We start from the raw sequence: 21,983 nt of genomic DNA on the forward strand, positions 1-21,983 counted from the left end.
TGTCTGAAATCCACAGAGGAAGCTTTGCTCTCTCCTCACCGAACTGGGAGATTCAGCAGCTTATTTCGTATTCATGAACTACATCAGTCCCATACAACCTTTGATTACATAGTTTTCATCTATTATTTCCAAGGGACTTTTTACTTCCTTTGATGCACAGATAGAAGTGGGTAAAAAAGAAAGGTGAGGTCAGACATGCTTGTTGTGTATAGCACCCCTTCTTCATTTATTGCAGATTCTGGTATCTGTACCAGAGGTAAGGTATGAATTATGGTACTTGACTTCTGCCATGGACATCTAAACTATTATCTTGCTTCTCTATCATGCTTACATGATGTGCTAGATTGTCACTATCTGTCTAGCTACCTTCCCTGCAGATCCACAGAAGTATTTCTGCAGTCTGCAGAGTGTAGGGTTGTGTTTTGAAATCGTATATCTCATCATGCTAAGTACTCTCAAAGATCAAGGCTTGTTGAGTGTTGTGGTTTAGCCCGGCTGGCAGTCAAACACCACACAGCCGTTCGCTCACCCTCCCCCCTCCCTCTCCGGGATGGGGGAGAGAAACGGGAAAGTGAAGCCTGTGAGTTGAGATAAAGACAGTTTATTAAGACAGGGAAAAGAATAACAACAATAATAATAATAATAATAGTATTAATAGTAATAATGTGTACGAAATAAGTGATGCACAATGCAATTGCTCACCACCCGTTGACCGATGCCCAGCCTATCCCCGAGCAGCCGGCCACCCCTCCACCCCGGCTAGCCACCCCTATATATTGTTCAGCATGACGTCAGATGGTATGGAATACCCCTTTGGCCAGTTTGGGTCAGCTGTCCTGGGTCTGTCCCCTCCCAGCTTCTGCTGCATCCCTAGCCTGCTCGCTAGCAGGACAGAGAGAGGCTGAAAAGTCCTTGGCTTGGTGTAAGCACTGCTCTACAACAATTAAAACATCAGCATGTTATCAGCGCTGTTCTCATCCTAATCCAAAACATAGCACCCTGCCAGCTACTAGGAGGCAAATTAACTCTGTCCTAACTGAAACCAGGACATTGAGTCAAGTCAAATGCTCAGTATTTTAGGGTACTTATGTTTTAATTCTCACTGTTTTCCTTCCTTATTGAATAGGAATCATAATAGCTTCTCCTTCACTGAGTCACATTTCTGACTCAGATTTTTGCCATAGGAAAGTTAAAATGCAATTTAATACTTCTCCCTTCCAGACCAGCATTTGAATGCTATGTAGTCATTAGGGCAAATACTGAAAAGTTGGAAAAGAAAGATAAATTTAATGTTCTACCTATTCTGCATATTGAACAAAGGAAGGAGAATATACAAAAATCCCCCACATATTAATGCAAGTGGAAGCAATTAATAAATACATATAATTAAAATGCTGCAATACAGTTTAATGTTGATATCTCTTTTGCAGAATTAAATAGGATTTGATTCATTTGATTTAGGTTCTTAAATTTAGGCGGACTTGATTTCTTTTTGAAGATCCTCAGGGGCACCTCACGATGTCCACTGACCTGCATAACACTTATTTTAGGCAAACTGCTTCTTGACATGATAAAAGTTAGTCCCAATTCAGATAGCAAAGCTAGGTGTAGTTCATACGATTTATTATTTCACCATTATTCTGGAACAGAGCTCTCAAATAGCATGGAGGACAGTAAGATGTTCATATCTTCCAAAAACTTTGAGCCAGCACTAAATCCCACTTCCTAAAGATCACTCTCAAGTCTTACAAGAGTTATACTAAGGCAAATTAGAAAGTTCCCACTACTTATATTTTCCCTACAGAGATCATAGCAAAGCATGTCAGACTGAACACTTAATCACAAGATAAGAAAATATTTGGAGCATTGTGCATAAGAGCGTTACCTAGTGACATCCATTGGGACTCTATATTTTAGCTTAAAGTGCATACTTAAAAAAAAAATAATAATAAAAATAAATGTTTCTGAGGTTATAAGGGCAAATGTTCTGGAGGAAGTTCCTGAAAACACAGGTCCTATAGGAACCATGCCCTTAATCTATTGGTTTGATTCAGTTTTCAGCACAATCAGTAAAATCCCACTGCCTTTGCTTGTCTTTGGATTAAACATCAAGGGTCATGAACTAGTTCAACTAAGCAGCGGAGCAGATGCAAACTTCCTCAACTTGTGGACCTTTCTACCAGATTGCTGTTCAGACTTGTTAGCATTTGAATCTCAGGAGAGCACTCCAGAATATACATCTGTGGAAAACAGCATATACAGCATATGTGAAAATTTTTGTCTTAAATCTCAAAGATTATGCTTCTAAAAAGGGCAACTTTCCTTTTAGTGAACTGGGTATTACATTCATATTTACCTCCAAACTTGAAGACCTCTTTTGTAGTGTGTTTACACACGCCTTAATCTGCTGTAATACTACAGTTTAATTAAGCAACATACAACTTAAACTGCAATCAGACACTATGGTCAGGGTGTTTTTCCCCTGACCATGGTGGAGAGTTGGCTGTTCTAATTTCATTTGTTCAAATTAGCGTGTTAACTCTCTCTGAGGAGGTAAGTAGTGTGTCACAGCTTGAGGCAGGACCTCTGCACATGAATCCTTTTAGTTCATAGCAGGGTTCAGGCATGCAAATGTTGACATTTTGAAACTGTTTCCCGGTAGGCCAAATTAGCGTTAGTGGCTACAAAAAAAGAAAACACATCCACCCTGATGTCTTTCATAATTAGAATAGCTAGAAATAAACTCAAATGTTTGTTATTATATTTGAAGCCATGTCAGCTGCTACTGGAGTTACATTTGTCTAAATAAAAGAAAACAAAACAAAACAAAATACTTTTTCTTGAATATACACTTGTCAGTACAGGAAACAGAAATGATTACAATAGATGAATATAACTTTGGAAAAAGTAGTACATTGGTTTTACAATGCCTGGTAATGCTCCACGGAGACTCAGAATTCACCAATTTCAAGACTGCAAGATATCCGTTTTTGAAGATCTTCCAATATATATATGGCAATAGGAAACCTCCTATCCATAAGGACAAGGAATTATTTCCCCAGCTATTTTAGAAGTATGAATATCATCTGCAACAGAATGCCATGATGCAGCTTTGTAATGTCCTTCTTCATATTACTTAGTCTTCAAACATTATAAGCATGTAGAAACTTTACTGTTCTGATGATAGTTTATTCCAGATTTAATCAAAATCCTGCTAGATAATAAGGAGCTCTACAGAAAGGCTCAGTATGCGTAAGTTTAAGGGATATCCACATCTGCTTTAAATTATTCTGGGTTTATTAAAAGCAACGGAGCAATAGGGTTTTACCAATTTGTATCATCTGAAATCTGCCTCTCTAGAACTCATTTGGAACCGCCCAGTATTGGTTTAATTTGGAAACACTGGATCAGTGTCCTGTTCAATTTCAGGTGAACTGCAACTTTAGCTTATTATTACTATTGTTGTTTAAATCTCTAGATTATACCATTAACAACGTGTTAGTGTGTCAACTAACACATTCAATGAGAAATGTCTCCTTTAACTTCTAGTGGTTTTTTTTTGTGTGTGTGTGAATGTTCCTCATCTTTCAACAGTGACGCATGATATCTTGGATCAATGTGGGCATTTGGAAGCTTGTTCAACAGTTGACATAACATATATGCTTGAATATTGCACCCAAAGGGGCATTCTTTTGGAGGGAAATTAGCAGAGTAAGTAGTGGAGCTGTTGAGAATGAAAAATATCATTGGGTCTGGAAGGGTAAGTGGAAAATGCTCTGACTTTTCCCCCCAAACATTCCAATTTTTAATGTGTCCTTTACATAAACCAAACTTATATTGAGGCTACACTACCTACCTGAGCAATCCATTAAACTCATTGCGCAGGAATGGCAATTTGGTGCCAATAGAGAATGTTTCCTGAATTCAGGTGAAAAGTAGTCCTGTTTTAAATCACTCAAAGTACGAGGAAAATTAGAATGTGAAACAGTGAACTAACTTAAAATTCCCAGTATACTTTGCAGAAATAGTTAGCTTTGGTAATTCTCATTTTAGGTAATAAAGAAAAGGTGACAAACACTGCTTTCCATCTCAGTGTATCTGGGCCATTTCACTAATACCTGCAGTCTACAGGTCATCCTCTGAAGGCTTCTGTTTTGACAGGGACACGAAGTAAATGGCATGAATATGATCTCTGATCTCTGCCTAGGTAAGAAAAGTGTAGTTTTCATGGCTTCAGCAAAAAAAATGATACACTGATTTTCATTGATATTCCACTGGAGCGTCAGAAACATGCATTATTTCTCTTCTCTGATACAAAATTCCACTGAACTTTATTCCTGATGATAACGCTGAGGATAATGATGCTATTGTGTTGGTGCAATGAATAAGCTGTCATTTATTTAGATAGACAAGTCACCTAGGATCAGTGATGTGGACTAGACTTCCATTGTGCTAGTGTAAACAAAGAGGAAAAGAATCCAAAAAATTAACTGGGAACAGGCAAATTTGAAGCTTGGTGCCAGCTTTTCTTGCCCAATTAATTTATTTGAACAAAATATCACTTTATCACTTGTTTTTGTTAGTTTGGGAATGGTATTTTCACTTTTTCAATGGTCATTTGTGTGCACGTCACTTCCTTCCTGCTGATGCTTGCTGCAGAATGTCAGAGGAGCTGGAGCTGGAGACACTGCAGTTCAGCCATTTCTGCTGATAACATCCAGCAGGAATCCACTCAGAGGTGGTTCAGCTGGGACTGGCCAAGTGTGTTTGGAGTAAAAACATCCTAAATTACATTCAATTATCTTTGAACTCCTTTCTAAAAGTGCCCTAAATAGATCCTGATTCACCAGGTGATTTGGTGTTCAAGCAAATCCTATTATATTTACATTGACATGTCTTTAGGAAAATGAACTTGTGCTCTGAGGTCAAGCACCATGAAGTTGTATCCAAATCTTGTCATGCATTAAGACCATCCAGGCAGCAGGTGCTATGTGAATGCTGATAATCCACTCACTTTTCCTCTTCTGTCTCTACCAGAAATTGCTAATGATTCTTTCTGGTATTCATTTAAAAGATCAAATATGTACAAGTTATTTCAAAACAAAAAGTATTTAGAAGAAATTAGAGGTTGAAATGCAGTTGCAGAAGATGGATTCAGTCAGCATGAAACAATGCTGTTTGCAAATATTTCAATTTACCTGAGATGGCTCCAAAGGCTCTGAGGGGAGGCAGAGGAGGAAGGAAGAAGGGCTAAGGAGGCCCCAGAAGCAGCCACACTGCACAGCTCAGATGAGAAAGGAGTGGCAACAGTTATTTCGTCTAATTATATTTCACATCTTGCAGTTGCCTCTCCTCAAGACTGTACTTGTATGCACACATGATGAGGTGGGATGTATGACTTCTTCACCCACAGTCATAGCAAACCCATAATAAGGGTTTCCATGGGAAGAAAAAGTAATGTTAGGTCAATCATGTAGTGTTAGTTCCCCCAAATACTCACTAAACCTCTTAGAACTTGAATTGCAGGAACTCTGTTAGCTAGGAGCTGTGTCTAAATTAAATAGCCTTTTAAGGATTTATTTTTCTCGATCTTATATAAAGCCTTGGCCCTTGAAACTATGAACAAATCCTAACATCTACATCAGCCCATGTCAAGCATTTGCATAGCTTAACTGTGTGTTGTGTGAAGTGGATTAAGACATTTTGGGGGAGGCTTTTAAACTAGGGAAAGCACTTTACAATATAATTTACTTGTGTTATCAGAATTACAGTTCAAAGTTGTTCGCATGTCACAAAATTTTCAGTAGAAACACACTCTTCCCAGCCCCTTTGTACTATGGACATAATCCAGAAAAATAATGTAAAAATTTTATATATATATATTTCACATTGAATTTAGCTGTGACTTAGAAAGTTCTATTTCCTCCTTTGAGAGTGCAATAATTACAAAACTGCTGAAAGTGGAACTAGTTTGGTTGGTGTAACCTGAAAGAAATTTAAAACTTTGATTGATAGAGTAGCATTAAACATGAAAAAAACTGGGTATCATCACTTATTCTCTTTTGGCATAGAATTCTGAGCAAGGAGTGTCAGTGGTAGAAGTCCCTCCTTTTATGTGCTATGATTAAAGTGCATTAGTAGAGTTGTGGCAGTCTGTATGTGAGCTACAGAGACTGTTTAACTGCAGTCAGTGCTTTCAGCCTCTTGCTGAAATTCATCCAAATCCTTCCCTGTGGATTAGAAGAAATAAGAGCTATCAGAAGAGGGAAAGATGTAAATCCAAGCATGAATTTTACTCATCTATTCTAATAATGTGAAAAGACAATTCCTCAAAGTGCTGGTAATGTGATCAAAGTGAAGAGTGGATCCCATTCTGCAAAAACCAATTTTAACAGAAGGAGTGTTGATAGCTATGTCTGAAACTGAAAATATGAGGTCACTGATTTGTACCAATATAAGAAAAGCTGGACACAGTCCATCTAAGCCAGCTGCTATATAGAATATAATGATTTACCTACAAGTAGAACTACCCCAAAGTCTATTTGCATTTTTTTAATCACAGGACTTTGAAGATTTGTTAGACAGATAAACACAAGAACATGTTTCTTACATGATTTTCAAGAATAAAGAGACCTTTTTTTCTGAAGCAGGTCAACTGTACTTTCCATCATAAATCTGTCCCTGAAGTTCTGAAAACTCATGTACTCTTATTCTATTTTGTAGTTTTGCATATGCAACTGAATTTCCAAGGAAGTTTCCTAACCCTATTGTATGTGTTAACTAATTCACATTGGTAAATAATTCATGCAGTTTTTTATTATCAGTTCAATAATTAAAATAAAAATAATAATAATAATAAAATAATAATAATTTTGAAACATTGAAAAAGGACTTTAATTTCAGACTGAATCTCTGTTGGATTGGACCTACTCCACAAGTCTCTCCAAGAGTCAGTGTTAAATTTGTTGTCAAATACTGAAGTCATATTTGAAAATAAAACCACAGGATTTCCCCTGATATCCTTAACAAACTTAATACCTCATATTTATTAATTCTTTTAAATGAGCTCAATTGTTTTTGAAATATATAAATTTGGTACCTGAAACCAATATTTATTTGATGGTTATGAAGAACTTTCATACTCTCAGCCCTGAGAAAGGAAGATATTTGCAGAGGAAGGATTTTATTATAACACCTTCAACTCCAATACACTTGCTGACAAATTTGTTACTCTTAATTTTTAATAGTCAATGACGTGTGACATGTAAAGACACTGACAAGACTTTTGACTTTCAGGTTAAATTATCAGGAATCTAGAATAAAAGACTTTTTAAGAGATGAATAAAAAATAAAATAAAATTAAAAAAAAAAAAAAAAACAGACCTCACTAAGAGAACTTTTCTCAAACATCATGGTATTTTAAATAATTTGTTGCTTGACCAAACTTGATAGGTTTTGACATTACTGAGTTAGTTTTATTTTCAACTGAGAAGTTTTTCTGTTGTTGTTGTAGTTTTACTTTGTTTTGTTTTGTTTACAGAAATTATGGTGTAAAGAATTTAATTCTAAGGAGCAGTAACTGTCTTTAAAAATATGTAAATAAACCTTAGACTTCCCAAATGTTACCCATGCAAAAATCAGTGTGTAGACATTTTGCTTTTGCATTGAGTTTATCCGACTTTCGTTCATCATTATGATTATAATAATACATAGTCATAACATACCCGCTGAGCTGACTTCAGAGTAACTTGCTTGCCTGTTTAGCCTGGCATAACACCCTAGTCATTAAACATGGCATGATTAAATGAGGAACAAAATCAATTAATATTTACTAATATAACTCTTAGCCAGTGTTGTTAGTTACACTGTTAGTGTACCTGTTGTTACACTACAGGTACGCAAGTGAATTTAAAACTACCTCAGATGTGTCTTATTGAAGCATGGTCAATATTTTGAGCAAATAGGTGTTCCTATAGGGCAACTGTTCCTTTCTTGCTCTATACTGTGATTGGACCCAACTTGTGGGTAGGCTATGGAGAGGCTAGGACATGACAGTCTTCTTATCTTGTTCCCACGTGGCTAAATGAAATACACTTTTGCCCTGGGAAAACAACTCTCCATCTGTACTGTTAGTCATTGAAAAGGTGTTCATGCCTATGTGATATGATGTTTAATGTGACAAGAATGGAATTGTTTATAGATAAGCTAGTCCTTGAAGTAACAACTACCCACAATTTCACTTCCTGATAATGTTCTGCACGTTGAAGCCTAAATTTCCAACAGTACCATAGAAATGGCTGAGAATTCATGAACTATTAACCAGATCTGATAACTGAGATACTTAATGAATGGGATTTAACTGGCTGTTTACCTGTACTAGCTCAGAAGATAGAACAATTTACAGTCATCAGTGCCCCATTAAACTAGCCAGGCTCATTCAAGGTGTATTACTCAAGGTACAATAATGAATTAGTGGGCCTATAGTGCTTCTACTATGTGAGCTAGAAAAGAATCATAGAATCATAGAATCATAGAATCATGGAAAGGTTTGGGTTGGAAGGGGCCTTTAAAGACCATCTACCCAACCCCCTTGCCATGGGGACTGTCCGAAGCCCCATCCAACATAGCGTTGAATGCTTCCAGAAGTAGGGCATCCACAGCTTCTCTGGGCAAAATGTTCAACTACCTCACCACCCTCACATCAGTGAATATCTTCTGAATATCTAATCTAAATCTATCCTCTTTTAGTTTAAAACCATTACCTATCACTACATCACATCAGTCCTATCACTACATGCCATTGTAAAAAGTCCCTCTTCATCTTCCTTACTAGACCCCTTCAGGTTGCAGTAAGATTTCCCTGGAGTTTTCTGCAGGCTGAACATCCCCAGCTCTCTCAGTTTTTGTAGGAGAGGTGCTCCAGCCCTCTGATCATCTTCATGGCTTTCTTCTGGACTTTCTCCAACAGGTCCATGTCCTTCTTAGGCTTAACACAGTGCTCCAGGTGGGGTCTCATGAGGGTGGAGTAGAGAGGGAGAATCACCTCCCTCAACCTTCTGGCCATGCTGCTTTTAATGCTGCCCAGGATACACTTGTATTTGTAGGCTGCAAGCACATATTGCTGGCTCATGTCCAATTTTTCATCCACCAATACACCGAAATCTTTCTCTGCAGGGCTGCTCTCAGTCCACTCATCCCTCAGTCTGTTCTGCTGTATGGGATTGCCCTGACCCAGATGCAGGACCCTGTTGAAATTCATGAGGTTCACATGGGTCCACCTCTCAAGCCTGTCATGGTTCTTCTAGATGGCATCCCTTCTATAGTGTCAGCTGCACCACTCAGCTTGGTGTCATTCACAGTCTGCTGAGGGTGCACTCTTTTCCACTGTCTCTGTCATTAGTGAAGATACTAAACAACGCCGGTCCCAATATGGGACACTGATGGACAGCACTTGCCACTGATCTCCACCTGGATATTGACTGCAACTCTCTGAATGTGGCCATCTAGCCAATTCCTTATCCATAAAGAATTCCTTATCCATGGATAAGAAATGTTTGGAAACCATTCTCATTAGATCAGTATTGAGCTACTGTGAAGTTCACAGTTACATATATACTAAAACCTTGTTCAAAATCAAATACATAATATGAGATATTATAATAGCTTCAAGAACATATGATATTGATCTTTACAAGCCCTTGTTTAGCTCAGAGGTTAATAATTCTCATGTTTTATAAGAAAATGACTGAACAGTAGGGATAACCTGGATTCACTTCCAGAGACAAAAAAAGACAAATAATGCAAATAATAAAGGGAAAACAGGTTGGCTTTTGAAATCTAAATGTTTTATGTCTTTAAAATATCACGTGACTCATCCAATTATTCAAATCAAGAACACTTTAAGGGCTGTCTTGTAGCTAAATAGCGCTGACATTAATGAGCTAAAATCTACTCTCAGTTTTACAGTATAAAAACCATATGCATCAGTATTTTGAAGTCAAAGGAGTCCATGCTTATGCTGGCGCAACTGAAACAAAACATTGGTGCAACATTCCTCCTTCCAAGTATCTGGTTTTGATCAAACTATACTCGTGGCCCTCAGTTTTTTTTTTTTTTTTTTTTTCTCTTCTCTCCAGTGGAAGGTAGGCAGGAGTGTTTCATTTAAAATGCTTGGCTTACATCACCAGTGCACAAAAAACTGTATATCTTGTCTTCACTACTTCTAATTGATAAATTGTAATGAAAATATTGTTCCATGAACTATGTTTCTAACTACATACTCCTTCCGAAACAAATGTTTTACAGAAAAAAAAAATCTGTTTTCTTTTCTTTTCCTTTTTTTTTTTTCCCCTTCATCCAGTAGAGTTCAGTGAATCCAGGTGATTGGCAACTGTTATGATAAGGTAGATGAGGAGGATGAAAGCTGGGATTGATTGAACAGCTGTGAGAGGCTCTCTTCCAATTGTATTTTGATTACTGATAAGATAACCCTCCCTTTTCTCCCAGTCATTTATCTCATTCAAATTACAATAACACAGAATTGCCATCAACAACAAATGCTGTGTAGTTTCAAGTTTATCTGGCTTATACTGCACCAAAATAAATAAATAAATAAATAAATAAATAAAAGTGCTGATTGCAAAAGTTTTCTTTTTACATTACTAAAAATGGATAAACTACCTTAGTGGTGAGCACAGTATGTGAGCACCGTGTGAACTTATACACTTTATAAACCTGTATTTTGTTTCATATCAAATAAAAACAATCACTTTCCAATATTCTAAAATTATGTAAAAGTATAATTTTTTGAGGTTTTGTGTTGTTTTTTTTTTTTTGTCATTGTTCTTTGTTTTATCATTTGCTGATAGCAAATGAGTTAAACTAAAATATATAGCAAACCAAAGGTTTCCTTACTAAGGGCTAAATCCTAAGGTCCCAGTGACGTCTGAGGTGTAAGTGAAAGAAAATAACTGAGATATAAAGTAACCAAACCCTGACAAAAATAATATGCATGTGTATATATGTATATACATATATATATACACACACATATGCATATATGTGTATGTGTATATATATAAATATGTGTATATATATATATTATCAGGTTATTGGTTGTGTTACTCAGCATTAGACTTGGGATGGGGACCAGCCCAACTGACTTCAGATACTAACAAGTACCCAATCAGTTCTTGCCAACGTTTATAATACCTCAGTGAAACATCAGTCTGTATGCATTGTATTTGTTGTTGAATTGGGATGGAGAAATGATATACAACAAATCTGGTGCCTTTTTACAGTTATATCCCTAGTTTTGCCAGATATGCTCTGCTGACTGATGCCTTTCAGGAAGCTATCAATCATAATTTCCTTCCAATTCCTGCTTTTTCCTTAACTGTTTGTCATGGGCAGACTTCGCCATCAACACTCAGAGCAATAAATGTGGAGGCTATAGAAGATAGACTATCCACTTTTTCCTTTAATGGAAGAATTGGCATTTTAGTATTCAGCAAATAATCAGAGGGTAATGACTAATTTATATCTGGGACTATTGAGACAGATATACAAGCAGATATACCAAACAGGCACAATATACATCTGTGTAAGCAACAAATGCATGTGCAAACATGTGGCCACCTGATACTCAGTAGCTAAAGTAAAAGCCTGGCGAGAGAAGAAGGAAATGTTCTAGCATGACATTGTGGGAGGCATTGCTCACAATCCAGCAAGATCCCTGTTTGATGGCATAATATGCATTGACTTATCTTTTATCTATTGCTAGGAGATATACAATGAGATCTTATCGTTACAGGCAAAGGAATGAAGGTCGAGAATTTTGTGCAACCAGCAACCCACTCACTTCTTTCACAAGCGTGTTATGACGAGCAGAACTGACTACGTAATCCAGTCACTGCAGAGTCACCAGTAATAGGACAGGGGCAGATCTGAATCCTAGTAAAGAAACCAGTGTTTTTCTAGAAATTGATATGACCGCTTTGATACTTATCAACAAAAATAATCTTGTCTGGCATGTTGTTGTGAAGACTGTAACAGGATCACGAACCAAAGCTCGCAAATTTTCTAATTTCTAACACAGACAAACTCCTGCACACTAGAAAGATAGTGTGCCTGGTAGTAAAGTAAAAAAAAAAAAAAAAAAAAGTGGTTTTCTTTTGTTGTGTTCTCTTTTTGACAAGCTCTACTGAAGTAACACAGACATAAAGCAAGATTTATAATGGAATACCAGCCACGGATAAAGCAAACCTCAGGATCTGCCTAACTGTATTCATCTTAGCTATAGCTGTGGTTTTCTGGCTTATTCTTTAATGAAAATGTGTCATAAAAAATAAACCAAATCTACATTCCTTGTGCATGCATATTTCCATTGATTTCACTTCAGGAATTAGACCTTCTGTGTGTATACATACTATTAAATTGCAATTCCATTAGCAAATTAAATAATCGTGTGCCAAAAGAAAGGCAAGAGTTTGGGATTGGTTTTCTTCTGTAAATTTGCCAGCTTGGTCTGGCAAAGTGAATTTTCTGACACAAGTCAGACCAGATCAACAGAAACATCAGTTAATAGAAGAAAGACCATGTAGAGACTACAGAAAGACATACTGAAAGAAGGTCAAATACCAGAAAGCTTGGACACTGGCTGAGAACAGAGAATAAAAACAAGTCAGGGCAGTGAATTTAAGGTGGCTAAAATGAAGTGGTCAGTATCAGAATCTGCCCCACAAACTCACACTACAGTTGGTTTCAGTGAAAATCCATTATAATATGATGGTTCTTTTTAACATATGGTGCATTTCAAATGATTAGTTTTGGTCACTTGCAACACTCAAAATAAATGTGGGAAGCAAGCACCAATAACAAAAGCAATGAAGTCTTTATTACCTCCAAAAAAACATGACCTACTGTAAATTTGCCTCATAAAGCATTTTATAGATCATATTGTAGTCATAATGTGCAGAGATCAGCTTTATAGGAAAAATCTCAAAGCAACAAGAAGGATGATAGCTGAAGATGTGTCAAAAGGAAATAAGAAAATGCTCTCTGAACATTTATTGAAGAAATGGTTCTTGGCTGCGACAACTTGTGGAGTGACGTTAACCTCTTTATAGTAAAATCAACTGGAGAAAGCATAAAGGAAGTAAAAAAAAAGTCTTTCAATACAGACAAATATTATATGTCTGCAAAGGTCATGGATATACCAACCATTAACATGAACAACAAGAAAAATGGAAAAGAATTAGTGTATGCATAATAGACAGTATTAATTTCATTGACTTATTGAAGGCATTCATCGTTTTTCTCTTGTCATTGCAATGCAATCTTTGTTGTAAATCTTGGTTTATTTTAGTACTGATCAGTCATGTACCTTGCCAGCATGACTGATTGACACTCAACAGAATTGATGGATGTCAGTGCCCTTCTGGGAATGTGCCCTGTCACTGCTGTTTGTGTCATTTTCCCAGCGATAGTCACTGACTGGATACTGAAAAGACACTGGATGGTAAACACTTTGAAACTAATTAATTTGAGGAAGTGGAATACTTAATTTGTATTGATTGTGCAAATGTCATTGCTTTGCTCTTCAACAGCCCTTTCCAGAATGTCATCTAAAGCTATATTCATCACTGGAGAAATGTACTTTAGAATAAACAGTAGAGAAACTACAGAGATTATTAAGGTTTTCACCTCTTAGTTTTGTTGTAACTCTATCCCAATTAAATTAGCAGTGAATGAGAATCATCAGTATCCAAATGTCATTTTTCCCTCAACCTATATCCCTGATCTGATTCCTGATAAGGAGAAACATGATTTCACATTAGTTGAACTATACTGCTTGGAATATGCCGAGGCCTAATTTTTATTTTAATTTTTGAAAGAAACACTAGAAATCTATTCACCTCCCACAAAAATGAATAATGGGTCAGTATAACAAATACTGGATTAAAATCCAAGAGAAAAGCCCTAATCTTAGAGATTAGTATTTATTTTTATTTTTATTTTTTTAGTTTGAAACTGTTACATATTCCAAAGAATCACAGAAAATGTATATAAAAATAATAATATTATTTCTCTATATGGCTACACCTGGTCCTTTTAAGTTACACTGTGGGGGCTTACGAACAGTGAAGGTGATGATATCATTTACTCTTGGACACAATAAACTTTTGATTTCAATGTTATAATCTGCAATTTTTCATGAATATTAGAAAGAAAATAAAACTTCAGTTGCCATCTGTAGATGTGAATATTTAGAACTTTACAATAGCAAAATCATGTTGGGCTTGTTTTAAACTAAGCAGCTATCTGCCTAACTGATATTCTTTCCATTTATATCAGATTCACATTTGTATAATGCTGACTTCAGCAGACACTTGTCTTTATCCACAGCTACAAAGGGCAGAATCATACCTATGTGAGTTCAAACCAAGAGAGACGAAGAAAATTACAAAGCTTTTTGACAGTTATAAGAAAAATGATCAGATACAGATGACAGCAAAGCATTTCTAGCCAAGAGTGTTCTAAGACAAGTTAAGCAATCAATCATCTGCATCGCTCACTATTCAGTAAGTCGACATTCAACATTTGAATCAGTCATTACAACGTAAAGAGAATTAGTAAAGTCTCTAACAAAATGCAAATAAGTGAACTGGAGGACAATACCGTCGAATTCTAAAATTTGGCAGGAAGCCAGAAGAATTATTTTGACAAGACTGCTTGGGGTGATTTGATTTTTTCTTGTTACATTAAAAAAAAAAAAAAAAAAAAAAAAAAAAAAAAGAACTTGTCTTGAGCAGTACGAGTTTTAAAAAGTATTTTGCAATAAAAATGTATAGTTATATTTAGCCAGGAAAAAAAAAATAGAATGAGAAACAAAATATAGCGCATGATCTCTTTGCTCTCTTTCTATGTGAGTAAACTCTTGGTTGGTAGGGAGAGTTTTTTCCAAATAACTGAAAAGAATATTGGGGCAACACTGGGCTGAAGAATGAATCTTCTTAGGGTTATCTTTCTCTTCCTTGAATATGTTGCCTACTAATTCTCTCCATTATAGAATATCTGTCATTATAGAACATCTGCTTCCAAATCTACCTGGTATAAATTAATGTGAAAAATAGGTTTAACATCTCTGGAACTACTAAGATGTTGAGATTCTCTGAAATTATAAGTACCACTATTATGTAGGCCTCAAGAATCTTCACCCAACACCTTCCTTGTTCTGACTGAAGTAAAAGATGGGGAAAAAAAGAAGGAAGTTGAGGTAAAAAGCAACACCAATAGCAAAAAAAAAAAAAAAAAAAGTAAAATAATAAAAAAGAGAAAGAAAGGAAAGGAAAAAAAGGAAAAAAAAAGGAAAAAAAAAAAAAAAAAGGAAAAAAAAAAAGGAAAAAAAGGAAAAAAAAAAGGAAAAGAAAAAAAAAGGAAAAAAAAAAAAAAGAAAAAGGAAAAGGAAAAGGAAAGAAAAGGAAAAGGAAAAGGGAAAAGAAAAGGAAAAGGAAAAGGAAAGGAAAAGGAAAAGGAAAAGGAAAAGGAATGGGAACGGGAACGGGAAAGGGAAAGGGAAAGGAAAAGGGGAAAAAAAAAAGAAAGGGAAAGGGAAAAGGAAAGGGAAAGGGAAACAGAAATGGAAACGGAAAAAGAAATTAACAGCAACTTTCACTTGATTTTTATATATATATATAGGAGTTGTTATCTTACACTCACTAATCAATTGGATCAGTGGTGGAAAATGTGAGTGGTCTTATTGAAAACCAAAAAGTCATAGCAGGTAAGCTGCACTGTTAGGCAGAACCTAAACATTTGGAAGCTGTTTTAAGAAGAAAAACATGCATCCTTGGCTTGGTAGAGCTAACAGATTTTAGCAGCCTGAAGATGTGGGTATGTGGAGTGTGGTCCAAGCTCTTGGATCCCAACTTGTCCACTCCCCTTTCTCATCTGTCTGCATGGGTGCTGTGTGAGGAGTTATACTGGCATCTATGGAACTGTTTCTGCTCCTAAAACTGTGCTTGCTTCTGTGTATCACAAGGTCATGGCTTGAACCACATAGGTTTTGTCATCACAGGGAAAGTTTCTTATCAGAAATTTGTTAGCACAGACATGCCTTGAAATGATAGTGTTGGCTTTGGTCCCAACATGAATTTGGGTGGACAGGAATGAAGAAATAGTGTTTTTGTGAAAGTTTATACTTCCAATGTCTGCATTATTTTATGGAAAACTATTTTTAAGCAGTTTCAGGTAAATACATTTGTCTTTGTTAATATTTGTGTATAGTTGAGAAGACTGTGTGGATCCTTGCACTGAAAAAAATTCTGTCCTTGGCAAGTGCGATAACTGTGAGGAGCACGAGGACTAGACAATTATTCTTGAGTTAAACAGAAGCAACATTAACTTCTCTAGTTTTATTCCTGTGATAGATAAGTACACAGTTCCAAGTAAGGGAACTACATGCCGCCAGTGTCAGTAAGCTGGAATGACTGCAGTGCATGTAAGAATGGATTACTTGTGTCTTTTTATGTCATTAGCTAGTCTTTCTTACGTTTTTCTCACAATTTATGGATGTGTAGAGTAGTTTTGTATGCTAGAAGTATGAGATTATGTGGTTAGATGTGTTTTTTATGAGCTGGTCATCTTCAGCTTCGTGGCTCTAAGTCTCATTTTTTTGAACAAAACTGAACTTAGTCCAACAGTTGACAAGTTATATGGATGGAATTTCACCACCTAAAACCTCATACAGGAGTTTAATTTACTTTGCTGATGATCTTTGTTTGTGTAGAGCTGAATCTCACTAGCAGTTTGGGTGTGGGCTCTTGAAATAACAACACTCACAGGCCCAGGTACGTAGCACTTTCACTGTGTTTTGCTCAATAAGTATAAATTCCAGAAATAAAATCCATACAAGTCAAAACATGTCTGTAATTTATTTGACCATATTAGCATAGAAAGTATTACCTTTATCTTGCAGAAATGTTGGAATCCAACAATATAATCAATTTCAATGGACTAGCTAATAGCTCCAGTTACCATACTTTCCTCTTGGATGAAGAAAGGAGTCGGTTATATGTTGGAGCAAAGGACCACATATTTTCCTTCAACCTGGTTAACATCAAGGAATATCAAAAGGTACCTTTAGTCATGTTTTATATAATATAAACATATACTTTTAATGTTGTACAATTGTTATTATCCAGACTATGTTGGGTACTATATGAATTATATGGTAAGTGTTTGGATATCAGGAACACTACTATTGCTGAACAGACAAATATTTGCTGATTCTTGAAAGAGAAATTTATAATGAACCTATAAGCTGTCATTATTTATTTATCTTCCCCTCCCATGAGAAATAAATTTCAAGTGAATAATCCAGTTATTTTCCAAACAAGACATACTTCATATTTGCTGCTAAAAACAAACAAACAAACAAAAAAAAAAAACAAACATAACTACTATGTCAGTTTACACAAAATGGCCTCATTATTCTGCATTTGATAAAAAGAAGCTGTTCATCAGTCCAAATGTAGGATTTCTCTTCTTTAGCCCAGCACTTTTAGGCACCCTACTTCTGCTGCTCATAAACCAAAATAGATTAAGTATAAATAAAAGAGGAATAGATTCATAAAAGCTGGGCATTCTTGAAGGAAAATATAATTTTCCTGTAGAAGCTGGAGACAAATTAAAAGTAAACCAATAATTCAGAGATGTTCTGGAGTATTCTTTTTTTGGTTTCTAAATAAAACATTTTATCTTTTAATTTACTTTAGTGAGACAAAATGCTAAGAAGGTAAACAATGGCATGGAATTTTGATTTGTTATATTTAAGTATTTTGATGGCACATTTTAAAGTCCAATATATCCCTTTTATGAGAGATATATTGCTCCAATACAGGGGGATTTTTTTTTCTTGGTGTTCCTGACCTTTTGCCCGTTGACTATTAGCTTCCTAAGATGATAGCAATAAATACCTTGTGTTTTCTGTTCAGAGGGAACATTCATTTGTATTCTCTAAGGAAAAAGGATAAAAAGAAAACTGGGTATTTTCTTTTCTATTCTCTTTAGAGCAGCTATAAAGGAAACTAGCTATTTATTTGAATTCTCTGAGGGATTCGTAGTTTAATGTGCAAAACATCTGGAATAATTAAAGTAAAAAAAGGTGTTTCCACTGCAGAAAACAGTTCTGCAGAATGGCAGAATGGCAAGAATTGTATCTTACATACTTAGGCATTCAGATGCCTTTACAATACTAATTGAAATTATAAAAATATACATATTATATTAAATAAAGAATTACTATTGGTAACATGGAACTGAATGGTGGTAAAAAACTTAAGAACAGACTTGCAACTCGACTTTAGATTTAAGAATAAACAAAAGGCTTAAACAATTTTTTGATCTTCTTATTAAATACAGGAGGGTCACTGAAGAAACTTCGATCAAAATCACAATGAAGTTGGTTCTGCACCTGAACTCCAACTTCAGCAGTCATTGTTCCTACCACAGTAAAAAGAACTAAAGTTTCTGCCTAAATGCTGATAACAATATATGACTCCAAAGAACAACAGCTCAAAAAGTCAAACTTTTCAGTCTATTAAAAATAGTTTGGTTTTGCTGACATTTAAACCAAACCAGAGAAAATACTGTGCTGTGAGAATAAGAAAATCTAGCCTTTAATTTTATGGATTAAAATACTGGTTTGATTAATATAGAAATCTTTGCCCAAAACTTGAACTGAACTTGAACTGGTCCTTTTGGGAGATCTGAGAAGTTTGGTTAATGTTTTTCAACCTAGTAAATTTTAATTTTCACATGTCTCTGCACATTTTAAACTGAGAATAGAAACAGGAAGTAGCAGGAATCCTTTTGAGAGAGAATGTTCTCATAAAATTTTCAGCCTTATTTTATAGACTTAAGATGTTTGATTTCTGTTTGGATTTTATTACATTTTAAGAAAATTCTGAATTTAAAAGTGTGGTTGCAAACTGTATTTTTAAATGACACATGTAATGTCTCCTTCATCCTTTTTTGTCATCCATATTCTTTTTTTTGTTTGTTTGTTTTGAATAGTTTGCCTTTTACTTTTCTTTTAACAAACAGTATTGAACACCATGGTTGTAATCCAGACTTATGGCCATTTATATTGCATTATCTGAGGCTCCCAAATGAATAGCATGGCATTTTATGTGAAGATCATGTTTTATTCTATATGTAATTCCTAAAAGCTTTTAAAAAAAAAAAAAAAAACATGAATAATTGACTGTGAGCGTCTCTGGATTTTCTCTGTATGAGGTGAGATCCATTTTCTGCAAAGCAGACATTACAGTAAACCTAGGTTTACTTGTGTTAGAGTAGCTCTATAGGAACAACATAAACAAATCTACTTCAATGGTGTAATACTTTTCAAATACCACAACATCTTTTTTATTATTTAATTAACTAAGCCTACTAAAAGAGTGAACTGCACTGAAATACACTGAAAAGACAAATGTCTTAATTTATGATTCTGAGAACTATAAGAATTATGAATCTGAGATTTCACATAGATCAGGTTTATTGCTAGTATCTGATTTTTTTTGCTTTGTGTTTTGTTTCATTATATAACATTTAAAAGTGGAAGAACGCTCACTTAACTGAGAGTAACCTTTTCTTCATTCGTATTCAAGATTCATTGCTGCAATTCACAATACAGATTATATCACAAGATTGTTTTTACCATGATTCCTATCATCTCTGTTTTACTCCTACCATTTCAATTCCTTGTTGTCAAGTTTTATAGAAAAAAAAAGAAATAAGGAAAAGAATGGGTAAAAGAGAAATTGGGTAAAGACATGCTGTAGCATTTGGTCTGCAATTTTCAGTTACTGAAGCATGAAATAACACAACGTGATTTTTGTTCTGTGTCTTTAGATTGTTTGGCCTGTATCTCATTCCCGAAGGGATGAGTGCAAGTGGGCTGGAAAAGATATTCTGGTAAGTACAAATTTTTTTAGCATTTTTTTTTCTTTTATAAAATATTTTAAATATTTTATTAGGTCTTATTGTATTAATTCTTAAAGTATTTTTCCTCCTCTGTAAAGGCCACACACATGATTATAACTTCAAATTTAAGCTACTTCAACCTTCTAAATTCTTCATAATGAAATTTTACCTTTATGACCAAGGCGTTAAGTTTTTTTAATGAAAATTATGCAAATGAAATTGAATTTATTTACAAAACAAAACAGAACAAAGCCAAAACAAACAACAACAACAAAAAATACAAGTCTTCTCAAGAAAGAAAAAGGAAGAGATACATCAAAATAAGAAATATTAACCCTTGCATAATTGTCTCCTGATCTCAGGTCATTAAAATTTTGTCTCCATTTTTCACTCTTCCAAATTCCAAGCAGACTTTTCTCTTTGTGACATCTCACTGAAGTCAGTGGGTTTCTCTAAACTCTTCTCTGCATGAAGTTTATAGGAAAACATGGTCAAAGTGATTTTAACATTCTGTATCACTTTTGGTACCTCATGATAGACACCGTTACAGTAGACACAATTTTCTGTACATTTTCCCTCACTCCTCTGTACATCATATTCCCTGTATTTATGAGGTAGGAGAGACATAGCCCGTATCCCCCAAATAATACTCATCCTGCACTGATAATAACTGTCTTCTTTATATCAACAGCATGAGAATGTAAGGACAGGGCTGAAGAAGAGAAAAAGGAAAAAAATAATCCAAACAAATACTTGCAGAACATAGCCAAATGAGAAATCATTGTGGCTGCCAAGGTATAACTGAGAGTAGAACTTGGCCTCCTGTATATATGCTATTGGCCTGATTTTCAGAGATGATTCTGTAAAATATTCATAATACCAACCATATGCCTCTAGAGAGCTCCATTTGAATAATTTCCTAGGTCATAATAAAAATAGTATCATTGGTCTTTACCTAGGACATAGAGGACAGTTGTCTTCATAAAAAGCCATTTGGGAACAGCAGAGGTGGATTAGGTAAAAGCTAAAAATCATAGGCTAAGGTATATATGTGAAAGGGCAGCTACAGTGTCAAAGAGCAGCTACAGTATCAGATACTTGGATTATCTCGTTAAATAGAAATAATATGTTTAAATTAATCCTATTTCATATTAACAAATAATTTTCAGGAGTGTATTACAAGGTGAGGACTATACTATCTAATTTTCAAGGTTAAAAAAATGAGGTTAATGTTAAATGTCTGAGCAAATTACTAAAAATACTAAAGTATTGTGATATTACAGTAATTTTTTATAGCTGGTGTTGAAACATAGAAAAATAATGAGATTCAGCACTGAGAATGAAAGCCTACTTTCTGAATTTTTAATACTTTTTTTAGAAGTTCACAACAGTACAGTATGAGTAAGTTCTATCATTTGCACTAGGCTGGTTCCAATCACACATGAGGCACTTTATTATAAATGGAGTGAGCTTGGAAGTTCAGGGTCCCCCCAGTCCTCTGACTCCTGTAAGCTGTAATTAATTTATTCTCCTTTAATCTTTTGTTTTCCATCATATTATGCTTCCTATATTTGCTTCCTATGATATTAAGACAGCAACACCATAAGTAAGACACCATAAGATCACAAGTAAAAGGTGAAGCTAATACCACGCTACAATGCTTTGTATGATCTAGCACATTAGGTGCCTGCTATGAGTGTAGTCATTAGAAGCAGCACAACTATGACTTGGTGGAAAAGAGCAAGGCAGAAGGGGAGCACAGCACTTGGGACTCAATGCAGCCCAAACTGAACACTATAGTAGTACAGAAAAATATTGTTAGAAACAGATAATTAATTTTGGAAAACATTTTTCCCATACTTTTTTTTTTTTTCATATTTCTCTTGAAGTTTAGATTTGAAATAAAAATGCAGAGTTTATATTTAATGTGGGTCTGGTTTTGGTAAGAAACTAGAAAGATCAAATAAATACCTTGGTGTGCTCATGTCATCGTC

At 35.2% G+C, this 21,983-nt stretch overlaps 1 protein-coding gene across 5 annotated transcripts in view; it reads left to right on the forward strand.

Annotated features, from left to right (window-relative positions):
* SEMA3A (semaphorin 3A) overlaps positions 1–21,983 on the forward strand; it is a 331,651-nt gene that overhangs the window by 193,867 nt on the left and 115,801 nt on the right. For all 5 annotated transcript variants that reach the window (XM_040548218.1, XM_040548227.1, XM_040548247.1 and 2 more), the window contains 2 exons: positions 16,979–17,136; positions 19,918–19,980. In XM_040548218.1, the coding sequence (XP_040404152.1) occupies positions 16,979–17,136; positions 19,918–19,980 (221 nt within the window). The remainder of the gene's footprint in view (positions 1–16,978; positions 17,137–19,917; positions 19,981–21,983) is intronic.

Source organism: Cygnus olor, chromosome 1 (genome assembly GCF_009769625.2).
Source record: "Cygnus olor isolate bCygOlo1 chromosome 1, bCygOlo1.pri.v2, whole genome shotgun sequence".
Lineage (NCBI taxonomy): Eukaryota > Metazoa > Chordata > Aves > Anseriformes > Anatidae > Cygnus > Cygnus olor.